At 52.7% G+C, this 15,354-nt stretch overlaps 3 protein-coding genes across 3 annotated transcripts; 1 reads left to right on the top strand and 2 right to left on the bottom strand.

Annotated features, from left to right (window-relative positions):
- Positions 1–1,391: 1,391 nt before the first annotated feature.
- Positions 1,392–3,598, top strand: PG997_002396 (uncharacterized protein; the record flags this gene model as incomplete). Its single annotated transcript, XM_066806711.1, has 4 exons — positions 1,392–1,427; positions 2,393–2,575; positions 2,647–3,265; positions 3,321–3,598. The coding sequence occupies 4 exons, from the start codon at positions 1,392–1,394 to the stop codon at positions 3,596–3,598; spliced, it is 1,116 nt and encodes a 371-aa protein (XP_066674007.1).
- A 513-nt stretch (positions 3,599–4,111) lies between these two features.
- On the bottom strand, positions 4,112–5,316 carry PG997_002395 (mitochondrial oxaloacetate transport protein; the record flags this gene model as incomplete). Its single annotated transcript, XM_066806710.1, has 3 exons — positions 4,112–4,356; positions 4,461–5,065; positions 5,231–5,316. Coding segments are annotated over 3 exons (936 nt in total), but the record flags the coding sequence as incomplete, so codon positions are not given.
- Positions 5,317–7,157: 1,841 nt separating this feature from the next.
- PG997_002394 (uncharacterized protein) lies at positions 7,158–9,086 on the bottom strand (the record flags this gene model as incomplete). The annotated part of the gene is made up of 4 exons (XM_066806709.1): positions 7,158–7,498; positions 7,564–7,828; positions 7,889–7,982; positions 8,038–9,086. The coding sequence occupies 4 exons, from the start codon at positions 9,084–9,086 to the stop codon at positions 7,158–7,160; spliced, it is 1,749 nt and encodes a 582-aa protein (XP_066674005.1).
- Positions 9,087–15,354: the final 6,268 nt, after the last annotated feature.

Below are 15,354 nucleotides of genomic sequence, written 5' to 3'. Positions count from 1 at the left end.
CCTGGGCTGCCAACCAGACCATCCGGGAGGTACTGTGGCAATATCTGGTTATAAATGTTGGTGATGTTTGTCGCATACTGTATGCACGATACCGCTGGCTTGGTCGCATTAAATTCACCCAAAGACTTGGCCAGCGGCTGGGGAGGCGCAAAGCGAAGATCCCCAAGGGCGGTTGCGCATATGGAATGCCGAGAAACTGGCGAACACCGGGGGTCGCTGAGTCTACCAACCCGTTTATTACACCATCTTGAAGCTGCACCTTGAGGTCGGGAGAACAGGGGTGTTTCGTAGTGGGCTTAGAGACCGGATTAGCGCCCGCGACAGATGCCAGCAAAGGCAGCAGCGTGAAACCCCCTGAAAGATGCATCCTGAGTTGAGACTGCGGTGGTCACGAAAGTCCCTGTCGACTGTTTCATGGTGTTCAGGAGATCGGCAGACCTAGGTTCTTTATAGCAGCTCATCGTGACTGGTGCCAGCCTCTCAGCACCGTCTGCTCTTTAGATTGCCTCTCTGATTTAGTATCCGAGAGATTGGTTGTGGAAGTCAGCTTTTCATTTTGTTTGTGTGTAAAGGCGTGGTGGCATGAGCTCGTGTTTCCCATAAACGGCAAACCACCTGACCTAGGGGGTTTCTCTAGGGGTCTTCTCGCGAATACGGCATACAAAGTCTACCACTAGCGCTTTGGTTTCCCTTGGCTGTACAAAAGGGGTATCGCACCTGGCGTCGACTACCCGTGAAAGTTCACGTGGCGTTTGTGTGGGGATTAGACGAGGAGGAAGTTGTATGAGCGAGACTCGTCCGTTCAATGTTTTGATACTGTGGCTGAAGATCAAGGCATATCTGATCCCTCGATCGACAACTGCCGGACACTCGCCTCGTGCTTCTCGAAATGAAAAGGCGCACAGTAGATCGTGCGCAAGCTGGCAACCGTGATGGTAAGTTCCTCAAAAGAAAACAGAAGGAGAAAAGAAAAACAACCGATAGAACAGATTTCCGTTCCATAAGAATCTCGGTCGCTTGGGCCATCAGGCAAGGAGCGCTGGCATATATAGAAGTTTATTGTCTTCGGTACCAAGCAACGGGGCCACGGCCAGCTCAGCGCCAACATGAACTCTGCTGGGGTCTCTGCGATAGCAATTCTGACGAACACCTTCTCCGCAATATCGTCGTCGGCCGAGACTTGGCCCGGCGAAGTCTGACACCCAGGGACCCCGGCGTGACGAGAACCAATAAGAACTCGCGTTTGGACCGCGCTCGAGAAATCTGCGTACTGTGCCTATACGACCAACGAAGGCAGCCCACTGTAGTGCGCGTCTACAATCCGGTGTTCTGTGTTTATAATCTGATGTATCGTACCATCGGTACATATATTCCGTCATAAAGGTGTTGAGATGGCGAGTTACCAGAGCGAGACTGGCAAGGTCTTTGTTGGACTTCGACATGAAACTGATGATCAACTGGGTGATCTCGACAGGACACTTGACTAAAGACGTCATCATGAATGGGGATGAAGCAGCTGTAGGAGGCTCCGCAGAATTATAGACAGCGACCGGCATTCTTGAAATATGGGAAAAGTGCGTAGCGGCAGTTTGTTGTTCTCCTGGTGTTTCTCACTCCCTACCTGACCTGCCGCCTGCCTTCTAGGCTGCCAATCCCCACTAGAGTAAGTGATTCCCGTAGATGATGCCATATTGAGTTGATCGGCTGCGTTCTAAACTGCTCTCAGGGAAGCTACAATAGCTCGTGGAGTTGCGGAAGCGTATTAGAGAGGAGTGTTTCCACGTTGTAGTTGGCCTTTCAAGTGTAGATGATGATTGGGACTGGAGCTCAAGAAATACAGCGGATCTTGGATGTGCCTTAGCGCCGTCATCGTTGGGCAGTTTGCCTGGAGAGTCTCCACTATTTTATCAATCACACACCATCTTCTGAAATCTCATGAGTCAACCGACAGACAGGCCTGATCCAAAATCCGGGTTCCCTTCTTCGCCTCTGTTGATGAGAACTGACTGATGAGATCTTCAGAAGGAAGACCCCCCGATACCGCAAAACGGAACAGAACTTTGCAGCAAGCATGACGGAAGCTTCGAAGGCGGCGGCGTGCAACCGCTGTCAAGAGAACCCTGGCACCCTCGATCTACGAGGGGCAGAACGAGTATGCCCGTAAATCAGCCACCCCTCCCCCTATCCCAACCTGGGCCCTCATCCTCTTCCCTATCCCCAATCCCCTTTTTTTTCTATCTGACTACGACACAACCACTCATACATCCAATTCAATTTGCCCATTGTTACTGACACCGACCCCAAAACACAGACAATGTTTCCGCGCCTACGTCGGCAACAAGACCATCAAGCGCATGGAGCAGATGCAGCGTGAGACGCGCAACTCGGGCAGCAAGCTGCCCATGCGCCCCAGCGCTACCTCCTCGCCCTGTCCTGCGCCGGCGCCTCGTCGACCGCGCTGCTGAACCTGCTGCACGACAACCTCGCCCGCCAGCAGGCGCCGCAGTCCGCCAAGGGGGTCAAGGGCGGCAAGGGCGGCGGCCAGCGCGTGCGCTTCGAGATCGTCGTCGCGTGGGTGGACTGCGACCTGAGCCGGCCCCCCCTGTCTCTCCTTCTGCCGATAGCGAGACTGCCGCTGAAACAGAGACGCAGACGCAAACGGAAGCGGATGCGGCGTGGCAGCGCTACCAAGCCCGCTACCCATCCTTCACCTTCCACCGCATCCCGCTGTCCTCAGCGCTGAGCCTGCGCACCAAGTCCATTGACTGGACGTCTCTACCACCGCTGAACGCGGACCTGACGGCGCCGCACGAACAGCTCGCGGATCTCCTGTACACGCGTCTCGCGACCCCGAGCTCGCGCGCCGACGTGCAGCGCCTGCTCGTGCGCCACCTCCTGATGGACGCGGCCGTGCGCGAAGGCTGCGACGTCCTTCTACTGGGCACCAACACGACGGCCTTGGCAGAGCTGACCCTATCCGAGACGGCCAAGGGCCGCGGCTTCTCGCTCCCGTGGCAGGTCAACGACGGGCCCTTCCAGCTGCCCTCTTTCGCATCGTATTTGTCGTCGGGCCAGGGCGAGCAAACGACAACAACCACTACAGAATCGGAGGATGAAGCACCGTCGAAACTGTCCATCTACCACCCCCTACGCGAAATCTTCCGCAGCGAACTGCAAACCTATATAACCCTAACCACCCCACCCCTAACCGACCTCCTCCCCGCCTCCAACACCTCCCCCCGCCGCCGGCGCCGGCGCCGCCGTCGTGTCCCACAAGGACCTCAGCATCGACGAGGTCATGTCGCGGTACTTCGCCGAAGTCGAGATCAACTACCCGTCCGTGGTCGCCAACGTGGTGCGGACGACGGGCAAGCTGGAGCGACCTGGCGGCGCCGCCGCTGAAGACAAGAAGTCTACTACTACTACTACTGCCGATGATACTACGCGCTCGCATCAGAAGCAATGTGGACTGTGCGGCATCGTCCTCGACGAGGCGGGCGATGCGCGGTGGCGTGGCGAGCTGGGCGAGCAGGCGCCCGATGTTGAAGAGAGGAGGGGGAAGCTGTGCTATGGCTGCAGTCGGTCCGTAAACGGCTGATGCTAATGGTCGAAGAAGCAAAAGAGAAACAAACAAATAGAAAATTAAGACTTGAGAACTATGCAGCACGGTTCGGTAAATTCGGGGCTCGTATTGTTCGCACCGCTAGCTACAAATATACAAACACCCATCTACCCTCCTTGAACCCCCCGAGGTAAGTATGTAATAACCATTTCGAAAAACACGTGAATATATCTCTTCCCTATATACCAACAATGCCAGAAACGCCAGATGGTATTATAGATTTTCTCTATCCGCTATGGTCGTCTCCCATATAAAAACACGCTCCTATATCCGTCTCCTTTCTCCGTTTTTGTACATCAGGGCCAGTTGGCATGGCATATATCTTGAATGTGCTGGGGGATCATCATATACACCGTCCCCACCCCTGTTCCCAGGCTTCTTTTCTTTCTCCGCAAGAGGTCAGGGGTACTGGCGTGTAGCGGCATAAAAACCGCCTTCTTCTCTATTATTCTTTCTCCTTTTCTACAGTTGTGTTTCTCCTCTTCTTCCTCAAGCCTTGGGTGCAGGCAGGTAAGAAGAAGGCAATATCCTGGCCTCGAACTTGCGCATGAGCTTGTTGGTCTGCTCGGCCAAGCTGAGCGTCAGGATCGTGTGCGGTAAGATGCGGGCCAAGTGCGGCAGGAAGCCCTTGTAGATGGCGAGCAGGCCCTCGGTGCGTATCGTCTTGCCGAGGCAGTCGAAGACGCCCTTGTACAGGTTGCCGTTCTGGTTGTAGAGGCGCGACATGATGGTGTCTGCAGGAAGCAAAGCTTGTTAGCACTGAGTCTTTCACACGTTGCAAGCGCATAGAGAGAGCTCCGTCTGAGATTCTCGCGGCAAATAGGGGGAGTAGACTTACCCGGAGGGTGCATAAACACACAAACCACAAAGCCGCTCACGGCGCTGCTAGCCAAATGCAGCGGCGCGCCCTCCTCCATGCCCAAATGCCGTACCAGCCGGCGCTTCGCAAAGAAGTACGTGGGCAGCTGCACACTGCTCCCAAACCCGGTACGGATCATAGCAGCCCCAACACCACGGTACAGTCCCCGAATCCCCTCCGCGCCGTAAATCTGTCGCAGACCGTCGAGGGCGTTGCGGTATTTATGCTGCGTGCCGACGGGCAGGAACGGCGAAAAGCTCTGGAGGCGCGTCTTGACGAGGAAGAACGGCGAGCCCGCGGCGGCGCCGATGATGCCCGACGACGCGCCGCAGAACATGTTGACGCCCAGGCTCTGGACCTTGGCGTCGCCCTTGAACAGCAGCGGCGTCAGCGTCGAGCGCATCGGCTCGTAGAAGCCCAGACGGCACCCGTTCAGCAGCACCTGGTAGATGTACGCGCACCCGATGCCGCGGTAGATGCCCTTGAGCCCCTCGTTCCGCACGATGACGCTGACGCCGTGGATGGGGCCCCGGTAGTGGTGCGGCTGGTGGCCTTTCGTTTGGAGTTCGCCTTGCAATTGCATTCTGTTGGTCGACGGAGCGCGCGCGCATATTGGTTAGCTTTGTTCCTCCTTCAGGGTGATCGCAAGGTGATTCGTTTGCAGCATGCCAGTCGTTCGCGCACAAGGCGCATACACACACACACACACTCAATGACGGCAAGTAGCAATGGGTGTAGAGGTAACTTACCGAATCTTGACTGTCTCGAAGGGATGCGTGGCCGTGACGGCGCCGCACGCGGCGATACCGCCAGCTATGAAAGCTCTAGATAGGTGACCTCATCGTCAGCTTATGGATTCCTTGGTCGCGCGCGCGCAACCAGCGAATTGGGTAAGGATGTGTGGCAGCTTACCCGCCAGTTGTCGACATGTTTGCGGTCGTCTCTCTCTTCCCACAACGCGCACGCACTCCACACAACACAGGTAACAACGGTTGTGTTTTAGCTTGCTTCGTTTGTTGGTTACACTAGGAGTAGTCGTCGGTCGGTTATTCGAGGGAGAAGGAAAAAAGAGAGAGAGAGAGAGAGAGAGCTTTCTTTGTGCTCCGTCAAATTTCCCACAAGGGACAGGACCCCGAATTCAAATGTTGCGACAAAGCTCCGATGTAGGACGAACCCACTCGGTATACAACGGGTTATCGTTCAAATGGGACCTGGTGGATATTATCCCTCTGGTTCGGTCGCATAGGTACGTAGTAGGAGGAGCACTTGTATGTACGAAGAAAGTAAAAGGGCCGCAGAACGATACACAGTGTAGTATCAAAACTAGATCGTCGTGCACAGCATGGAGTTGATAGTGAACGGGAATAGTAAAAGTCAAATACTACATGTCAAGCTTTCATTGGTAAGCACAATTGCTGACGGTAACTCGACGCTTGGGGTTCGATTCATACCCAGAGGATCGGGTCTCAGCTACCCCGTAAGCCTCTCTCGACCGTCTGGGCAGCATGCATTGGAGCGTTGGAGCATTGGAATTCCCTCTTTAGTGAATGGTCCGAACTCGGTAGGGTCCCCTGCTGTGGGGGAGAGCTGGCCTGTTGGCTTATCCTAGCAGTAGTTTCAGCGTACCACGGCAGCCAACAACCATCCGCGGTACAGTAAGTAGGTACATGAAGCGGTCGTAGTCGGCTTAAAGACGGCGCAAGCAACTTGGCGATCGAGGGCAAGTACCTCAGCTAAAAAGCAAGCAGGTCTGGTTTAGAGCTTGCGGCTTTAATAGGTGGGGACGTCATCATGTCGATCTTTCCATGTCATCTGCCTTGCTGGTACACTTGACGTATCCAAGACCCCAGACGGGGTTTAATAGACGAATGGTAAAGTAGGATCATGTGCATAGCCGTCAGGATGTCTCTACCAAAGGACTATGTCGGTTAGCATGGAATGGCGCACTATACTCCCCGGCTATATACTGCCCGAGTATCATCCTCCAAGCATTGAATTGCGTAGCGGTACTATACTCTTGTTACATCTGGTCCTCCCTGGTCCCATAGGCGAAAAGCCGCCTGGAATTCAGCATGGTCCCGCTTCACGATAGCACAAACTGGTCGCTCTTTGGACCGAAAGGCTGCAGTGTAATAGACATTTGTATTCTGTCCCTGGTGTCATCATCTGTGCTGCAACTTATTAAGTAGCAACTTTGGTCCTGGAACAACCTGTATATATGCATGCGTACTTTGCTCCATCCGGTCTTTTGCTCTGTCGTTCTCTCTCTCTCTCTCTCTTTCCCTGCCATCGGCCAGCCTCGTATTTCCGGCTGCCTGCGTATGCAGTTCTCCTGATTAGCCTTGGCTTACCCAGTAAAGCAAACTCCTGCCAATGCATAACAGGACCTACAATATGCACCAAATCCTTCCCGCTATGCCCTTAGCCTCGAGAACGTGATTCCTGCCATAGACTGAGAAACACGCGCAATGAGACGTAAAAATCAAAACCTTAACGCCAATCCTGATGGTATCACAAATTCTAGACATTTGGATGAGCATTACGACCGCCTCCTGCTTCTCAACTCAGAAGATCCAGACGAGAAACAGCCTGGGAGCACCGAGCGACCGAGTCATCATCTGAAAATCCCTCACAGCTCCTTGGAGAGCCCGTTCCGGTATCACTGCCTGCGGCTTCCTAAGCCGTGTTCAGGCCAACCCTGTTCGTGGCCGCATCAAGACTGTTCATAGCGCCAGGTCTCGATATGTCTTGAGAAGCACGACCGGCATCTCCATCGAAGACCCATGGCCCAGCGTCGTTACGTGGTGTCAAAGGTCCCTCGGTGCAGTTCGCCAGAGGGGCTCCGGTCGGTGACGGTGTGCGGGTCCCGCGATTCGACGAAGCAGCTGCAGTCGTCGTTCGAGAAGTAGTGGGGATGGCCACAGGGCTCGAATTGGCGTGGACTGGCGTGTTTGCAGCTGCCGGAGAGCTGTTCAAGAGGACTGTAGCATCTCCCATTTCTACTTCTGGAGAGGCGACTTGGGGGTCTCTGCAATTGCCGGCGTTGCGTTCTCACTTTGCGTACTCTGCGCGCTTTGCGTACTCTGCGCACTTTGTGCACCTTGGCGACTCGGCTCCGCTTCCTGTTGTGAGGCATTATCCGCAAATGGGTTTTCGTTTGCCTCCTCGGGACCTGAATCGAGCTGCTGCCACTCATCCGAGACTTCTTCCACGTCCATATCGAGGTCCGCTGCGGCTCGACAATTTGGGCAGGAGAAAATAGGGTACGACGGCCCCATCAACAATTCCCTGATGCACTTAAAGTGCCATGTATGGCTGCAAGGAGCCACGAAAAGGGACTGGCAGGGCTGTAAAAGCGTTAGTGAATCCTATCTGGTCAAAACACGCCTGTCCCATGACAAACTTACAGCTATTGCGTTAAGGCATATCGAACAATCCTGAGCGTGCGAGGCGTTTGATGCTGCCGAGGTCATGTTCCTAAGTCGCTTGTGCGTGGCCATACTGCGTTCAGGTCAGTTCAAGAACTCCTCGAAAATGGAGGGAAAAAAATGCTTACTTGAAGGTATTTGGCTTTGCTTGCCAACCTCGATTCAGCTCGATCCTCATCTTGACGCAGCGGAAAATCATCTCCTCTCCTCCTCGGAAGTCAATCCCCAGCTGCACAATGTCTCCATCGTTAATCGAGAACGGCTTGGATTCCGTGCCTGGCGGGCTGAGCCGGATGTGGTTGAGAAATGTGCCCGATGAGCTCTTGACGTCCTTGATGTACCATTTGCCGTTTTCGAACCAAAATTCGCAGTGTCTTCGGCTGACGACCTTACTCTTGAAGCCTACGGGAGCGGACGAGGGAGCGTTTGACGGGACAGGGGCATGGTTTTCCCTTTCCGAATAACGTCCAACCTTGATGATCTCCTTGCCAGTCGGTAGCGTACGCGAGACGGGAGTAAATGACAGAGATTGCCGATTAGACCTGGGATCGTAATGAGCGGAAAACCTGATGCTCGGGAGCGCATCGGCGGGCAGGTCGCCCGTTGTGGCCGATCGTGATCGTGTCATCTCTGCTGAGCGAGCTGCGGGCACTTGTTCCGGGCCGGTCAATCCCGATTCGGTATTGGCGGGATTCTGGTGCACTGCAGGATTCGTGGCAGTGCAAGGCTCGGTTGACAATGGCGATGAGGCACCAGGACTCGTGATGTGTGATGTAGCGGGAACTGGCTGCGAGGTAACTCGTCGTAGTTGTTCTCCAGTAGTGGACAGCAACGAAGGGCGTAATCCGTTCTGATCACTGGGTTGGTTGGAGGCTCGTGATCGTTGCTGTTCGGTGGCAACCGACGCTGTTACGGATCGCGTGAGGTTGGCGGTTCTGCCGGGTTGCTGTGCATGAGAAGCTGAAGAGGGTGAGGTTGTGCCGGAATTCGAATTCGGGGAGTGGCTGTCACGGGAAAGAATATGGTTCTGCGTGTATGAGCGCAGGTAACTTAGACCTCGTAGCCGGCCTGTCCTGCTGGTGTGATGGGCAGGAGATGACGTGGGAGGGGAGGATGCAGAGTTGTTGACAGAACCAGGCTGCAAGATGCCCGGCGACGGGGCGGGCTGGGTGAACATTTGAATTGAGTGAATGATGTTTTTAATTTGGGGGGGTGGTCTTGCGGGTGGGTAGTCGGCGGATCTGCGACGAAATTGCTAAAGGGCGTAAAGGCGGGCTGACCGACAGGATTGCCTGCACCAGCAATGCAATCGATCTCAATGGGCAGCTGTTTCCGTTGCGCTTGCTCTGTATCTTTTTTTGGCCGCAACGCATACACCAGCGTGACCTGGTATGGGTTATCAATGCTCCCTCTTCCCGCGGCAAAGCGGCGTGGTTGTGCTTTGCGCTGCTTGGCCTGCACTGGGCGGGCTCTGGGATCTTCGCTACCGCCGTTTCCCTGGAATCCTGGGTGGTTGTTTGAACGGTTCTGATAACGAACAAATTGATTGAACCTAGAAAAAGAAGAGGCCTTGGGTAGGATTGGAGGCCAATGCGATCCGCGATCAATAACGGATTATCTAGACAATGAAAATCGTGACCGAGCAAAGGCCGTTGCCCCCAAGTCAGTTGCTGGGCGAGCGCTCGTTTCAATGGTCCTCTGATCCGGGATAGAGTTGTTTCAACGTATACTCGGCGTGTAAGTTGGTTGCCGGTGATGGATCAGTGGGGTTGGTGTGCAGTGAGTGGGTGGCTTGCTTCTTGTGTGGTGTGGACAAGACAAGCTAGGCAGAGGAAAATATGGCGAATGTAGTGGATGGATGGAACTGTTAGGTACTTTTTTGGCATCTAGGTATCCCGATGCGGTCCTCTCGCTTTTCTTTTTCCTTTCTCGAAAAATTGAGAAACCGTCGAAGGAAGAAGGAAAGAGTCGGGGTTGTAAAGTTGCGAGGATTGCGAGCAGGTAGTAAATAGCGTGTCCCCGGATGGAAGATGGACGGGTCGGGTCATATGTATGCAAATGATGAGATGAACGAAGGCGAAACTCCCCGATAAGGAAGGGAGAAAATTGGAACGGGTCTTCTTTGGGACTTGATCCGGTTGCCAGTCAGGTCGTCGGGTTATCGAAGTAACATAACTTGGCCTACCTGGGTACGAGATAGAAGGAAAAAAAGGTAGTACCGGTAGCTGGCCTGGAGCTGGAGATCAGTCCAAGTGCAGTGCAGTGCAAGCAACTGAGGAAAGATTCTACTAAGCTTAGTAGGTAGCCCGTTGAATCGATGGGCCCGATAACTGATTCGTCGGATGGTTGAAGAAGAGAGGGATCTTCTCCTCAAACGCGTGCTGAGGGCCGATGCATCAATTACCGTATTGTTATTATTAGAGCGTAAGACGACATCAATCAGGTTCGGTCGGGTTGCTCGCTGGACGCGCGCGCAGGCATGTACTTTTTATCCAGGCAATGCGAGCGAGCACACCGTAGGACTGGCCAGGATCGTGGAACCCGAGCCTGGCCACTGACGCCACCGAACGGGGTCTGGCAAAAGTTGGGGGGTGGGTTCCCTGGCTTCCCTTCTGCAGGAGGTTCGCTGTGGGAGGTGAGATGAGCGGGCGGGGGTCTCGGCGGTCGGGGAGGGGTTAGGCTGCTTTCCTTAGGCTGTCTCTCCGCAAAAATGGCTGGCAGCTCCTGTCCTCGTCAGTGGCCAGACCTTTTCAGGGGGTCCAGAAGGAAAGTCGGCACCTGGTCTAGAATCCCTCGTCTCTTCTTCTTCCTAACCGTCTCCCGGAATGTTTGTCCGGCGCTGAGTTTGCTAGAAGATGCATCAGCCGCAGCAGGTCTTTATTAGTTGCACTGCACCGCGCTGCACTAGCAGGTCAGGTCAGTAAGGCAAGGTGAGGCAAAGTGCCGCAGTTGGTAATTCCGTAGGTATCAACCTTGGCACCTTGCAGGATCTGAAGCACGAGGATGACAGAAGTCTCTTTCGCACAAAAACGCCTAGGTTCAATTCTTGCACCACACCAGACGATGGATTTCTTGGTCAGACGTTGCAACTCTAACTAAAACCCCACAAACCACGAACACGCGACCTTGATCTCGCTACTTCTGGGCCAACGTGATCGCGTTCCGATTCGATCTCAAGAAAGCGAGACACCACTCATTAAAGCATACACCTTGTAAATGCATCTGCAGTACCACCTAAGCAGCTAATGCATGCATACACACCTAGCTATTGTTTGCAAGGCAAATGCAAGGCAATAATTTGCAATGACTTAATATATCTAAGTAGGTCGGTAGGTAGGTAGCTTTGATGTTGGGACTCTCCAGCATCTGTTACTTAGTAAGACCCGTCAAGCTCCGTCAGATCGATCCTGAGACTTCACCGAGACCTGCAGAACTCTGACGATCTGCCTGCCAGCAAACATGGCCAGCTAGCATCGCCAGCATCACTCTACCAAACTTTATCTGGATGCCACTGGCAGCAGGAGACTTATCAGAGCCAGCCTCATCAACCTCAATCGGTCGCTGTGACTGAACAGCCACAAGATATTTGCCATCCCGGCCCGAACCACTCTACGTCACTCAGGTTTGTGCCTAGTTCGAGACAAGAATATCATCCGTTTGGAGCTATGGATGATCACTGCCATATTTACTTGGACGCGACCACGATGTTTCATTCTTCGCAGCGATACTCGGTATTCGCCAGTCCGGAGAGGCTCCGTGACTTGTACTGTATTGTGCATGACAGATGCGCTGTCAGAGCTCCGAGCAGTCCACACGGCTTGTTCAGGAGTTCAGTCGTATCATCTGAAAATGTTCAGACCGAAGAACTTGTCACATGACTCGTGATGTGTCGACATGATTGACCGTCCTCCCCGCCACAAGAAAATGCTCCCAGGGACAAGTCGTTGGGTCCTTCTGCACTTAAGGTGAGGCTGAACCGGCAGCCTACATTCTCTGCGAGTCTCATCATGTCCACAATTATAGGGGGTCGGCCTGAATCGCATTGTGGCGGGTCTCAACGGATAATGCACGAACAATTACTCGTTATTATCCAAAATCTAAGGCTAGGCCTCCGGCATTGTAGGATCGGCATACATCTCCAAGGGGCACTCCATCTGAACATGATCATCTAACTCTATGGCGATCATCGACTGCGCGCTCAGTTGCATGTATCACTGAGAAGTTTGACGAATTGGTAGTCAATGGTAATTTCTTGTCTTCTGTTCGCCTGAAGTCCTTGTGCGAGCTAACTGGTAGGTTTTTCCCGTATTGGCATACTGTCATATCTTGGAAGGACGACTTTCACGTCGGCAGATATCCTCTCGCTGAAGGCTGTCTGGTGCGGGATGGCATGAATCGTCGTCAGTTATCCTAGATTTCACTTTGTCTGGTTCACTCAAGTTGTTTCCGCAGCCCTTTGAATGCTGTACTTTGTTTCGGAAACTGCATCTGATTGTAACGGCGGCGTTCTGTCGACCTCTCAGAATGGATTCTCGTATTCGGCGATACACGGCCATGAACTTTGAGGATGCAGTCGTAACATTACGTTGGGCAAGTACACAAGCTCGGTGAGTCTCATCGGCGATCCTTTCTTAGAGCCATTGCTATTTACAACTCGAACATATACCAAGATCATTTCATGCTGAGAACCGGGAAATATAGGATGTTATGACTAAGAGCATAAGCAGTCCATCCCCTTCGTCTAGATGATAGTGATTCGAAGAATTGGATGAAAGGGAGCCCGCCATATGATCCTATAAATCAGACTATAGTATATATCCCGGCTGTTCAGTATAAGATAGGGATTTGAATTGCTGTCCATCTGAAGCATAGTCAACTCCTTTTTTTACCTGTCAAATAGCAGAAGTGAATGTGCGTGTGTCCAGCCCTGAGTGTGATCCAGCACATCAGGCGTTTTCTTGATTGATTTTCCAAGAATCGGAAAGAGTTTTCCTTTCGCCTTCTCTTTGCTGACCTCAGCACCTCTTAGTTAAAGTGGCCTCATAACCCGTTGCAGTTGAGGCTTAGTGGATCAGGTTGGGAATGCGGCAGTCAGCCATGCCGAAATGCCATGCTCTGCCGGCGATTCCGGGCTCATCCCAGCAAATCAATAAACAAGTTTGCTAAATATGCCCCTTTCCAAGTTAGGTGGGTCTGGTATGTGTGTTTGGGGGATAGGGGTATTTACAATTAGGGGGAAACAGGCGTCCAAATCCAATGGCTTAAAACGGGGTATTCCTAGCACTGACTCTTCTTCCAGCTCATGGGCACGTCGCCGCGTCTCACTGCTCAAACTGATATTTAGTTTTGGCACAATAAATGGGGTCGTTGCTGCTGATTACTTGTTCTCACCACGTAAAGGGTGCCTAACGTTTGAGAAGCCCCCTAGATTTAGGAAGACAGGAATGACAGTTTTCTTTTTTCTTTATATATATATAAATGCTTCTATACGTGTAAACACTACAACCACTGTAACAGCGGCTCTTAAGTGTCCAAAGGGAACGCAACTACTTCGTTTACTACCACTTACACGAGGGGCTTTATACATTGTACTTTCAGGGGCTGATTTTACAGGTATAAGTAGTTATGGGCTGAACAAGAATAGATCACGCAACTTCCATGGGTTTGATTTAGTATAATACACCCGGGGCTACTGAGAAACAACCCAATCATCTCGGGATAGGCAAACTGTGATAGAAGCCAAAGTAACCGCCATGACAACCAGATATGCTCTTTCTTTGTATATTTCTACTCTGCGAATCACCCCCTGTCTTATATCTGTTATCCTGTAACATATTTGAACATCTCCTAAGCACAACCATAGCTTTAATACCGAGTCAAAATATAGTGACGCTTTAGCCCCAGCCTTTCCCCTTATACATTTTACTCAAGACCTATCACATATCTTGAAGTCACCGGATGCCCAGACGAAATAAGCCTCATGCCCTCTAGGACGGAGGAACTGCACTATTGTAGGTCGCAAGAGTCTTCAGGCGGTATTCCAGGCCTCTTGTTTGAACTTCTGGTATCCCTTCGGCATATATCTTAGCCTTGGGTAGGATGTAAAGTCATGTAACGCCATATGTGCGAGCTTGAGGCTTTCGACGGCTGGTGAGTTATAATCTCGGCAAGGTTGGCCATTGATACCCACTAAACATATGATTTGGACGGGCCGACTCCGGATCTCGCTCTTCTATGCAGCATGATTTACATATCGGGTCTTCAGCCCTTTCAGAATACGTGAACACAGCCTGTCAGCTTGTGAAAGGCAACAAAATACTGCGAATTAGCAGTCACGCAGCCGCGTAGATGCAGGCGGCGCTGCGTTTCCTTGACTGTAGAAGTATCAAGTCACATCCGCCCCTATATAGACGAAATCGAGATCATCTGCCCTCTCCGTTCCTTATGACCTGACTGGCAGTGAAAAACACCTGACTACTCCAGGCTCACGGACCGCCTGTCAAACATGGTTCCCCCTGTGGGCGAGCCCGGATCCAGGATCCGTTCCGGGTGTGCTGCATGCCCATGTTACATCGGGAACGGGGCGAGCGCCGCCCTGTCGATCACCGCACATTCGGCAGAAAGGGCCGAGAACGTCAGGAACCGTTCCCCCAATCCAGACTGACCAAGCGGATGAAGTTACCTGTTCGTGGCTGGTCCTAATGTCGTCAGTTGAGGTTTTCTCTTAGGGCAGCCGAAGTTGCCGACCGGAACACAAGGCCTGAGCAGCACCAGCAGAGTGTAGCCATATAATCTAAGGAGCCTGCTCCATACCCCGACATCCTCGAAGCCTTAGTACAGCTAGCCCTGGCGATCTTGTCTGTAGAACTCCCCGTCGACACGTGTCAGTGTTTGCTTACATACCTATGCATATCAGCCTAGGATAATGTTGGGATATATTACAAGTTTCATGCGGCATACAAACCCAATACTGCGCCGGAAAGGTCCATAGCAAGGCATGTATTCGCATATGAATGGTTGTTCTGTTCGTGATGCTACCTCTCGGCGCCATTTCCTGGTCTTGCATGGAATGCATTTTGACAAGATCCTCAGAGCTGACATAGAGTAGCAGCAGTCGGTCCTTGCGGGGACCGGCCCTGTATTGCACACGAACGGTCGGGGAAAGGCCGTTTCGGGACTACCTGGTTGGGAGCTTTTGCCGAGAGATTGGCTCAATTTCTGTGTAATCCGCGGATTGCTCCCTCTTTACCCGTTACGGCAGCCCAACTCAGGACAGTTCCCGGCCGAGAGTGCCCGGCTCTCGGCAGCTCGGGTAGCGTTTCTCAAGGGATACTCAGAACGGGACGTTGAAATTGTCCAAAATAAATATATTTAAAGGACATAACAAGGAGCCAGCACCCCTTGCTGCGACGCTGGTATTCTTTCCCTGCCTTGGTGAAATGAGA

Source organism: Apiospora hydei (genome assembly GCF_038363865.1).
Source record: "Apiospora hydei strain CBS 114990 chromosome Unknown utg000003l_segment0_segment0, whole genome shotgun sequence".
NCBI lineage: Eukaryota > Fungi > Ascomycota > Sordariomycetes > Amphisphaeriales > Apiosporaceae > Apiospora > Apiospora hydei.
The sequence above is the reverse complement of the archived record's forward strand: the minus strand, read 5'-3'. Positions and strand labels throughout refer to the sequence as shown.